Here is a 234-nt window from a genome sequence, read left to right on the forward strand (position 1 = left end):
AACGCCGGTGGACGGACATGGCGTCTATCCCCCATCCCCGAGGGCCCAACGGCTGTTACAGATTTCCTGGCACTTGAAGATCTCAAGGAAGACATTTTATTGGGGGGTTTCCAACATCGGGGGCAGGAAGTGACGTACCTGGGGGCGGAATAGAGCCGGCGCACCGTTCGAGGGGTGCTGAGGCGGCCATGACGGTTGCGGGCGCCGCCGGGGGGGGACCCTCCCGGGGGCGCC

The 234-nt window shown here is 65.4% G+C and overlaps 1 protein-coding gene across 1 annotated transcript in view; it reads left to right on the forward strand.

The window, feature by feature from the left end:
• The first annotated feature begins 188 nt into the window (after positions 1–188).
• The window catches only part of DPAGT1 (dolichyl-phosphate N-acetylglucosaminephosphotransferase 1), a 5611-nt gene continuing 5565 nt past the window's right edge, over positions 189–234 (forward strand). Inside the window, exon 1 of the mRNA XM_009273586.1 lies at positions 189–229. Coding sequence (XP_009271861.1) covers positions 189–229 — 41 coding nt within the window. The remainder of the gene's footprint in view (positions 230–234) is intronic.

Source organism: Aptenodytes forsteri, unplaced genomic scaffold (genome assembly GCF_000699145.1).
Source record: "Aptenodytes forsteri isolate BGI_AS27 unplaced genomic scaffold, ASM69914v1 Scaffold187, whole genome shotgun sequence".
NCBI classification, from domain to species: domain Eukaryota; kingdom Metazoa; phylum Chordata; class Aves; order Sphenisciformes; family Spheniscidae; genus Aptenodytes; species Aptenodytes forsteri.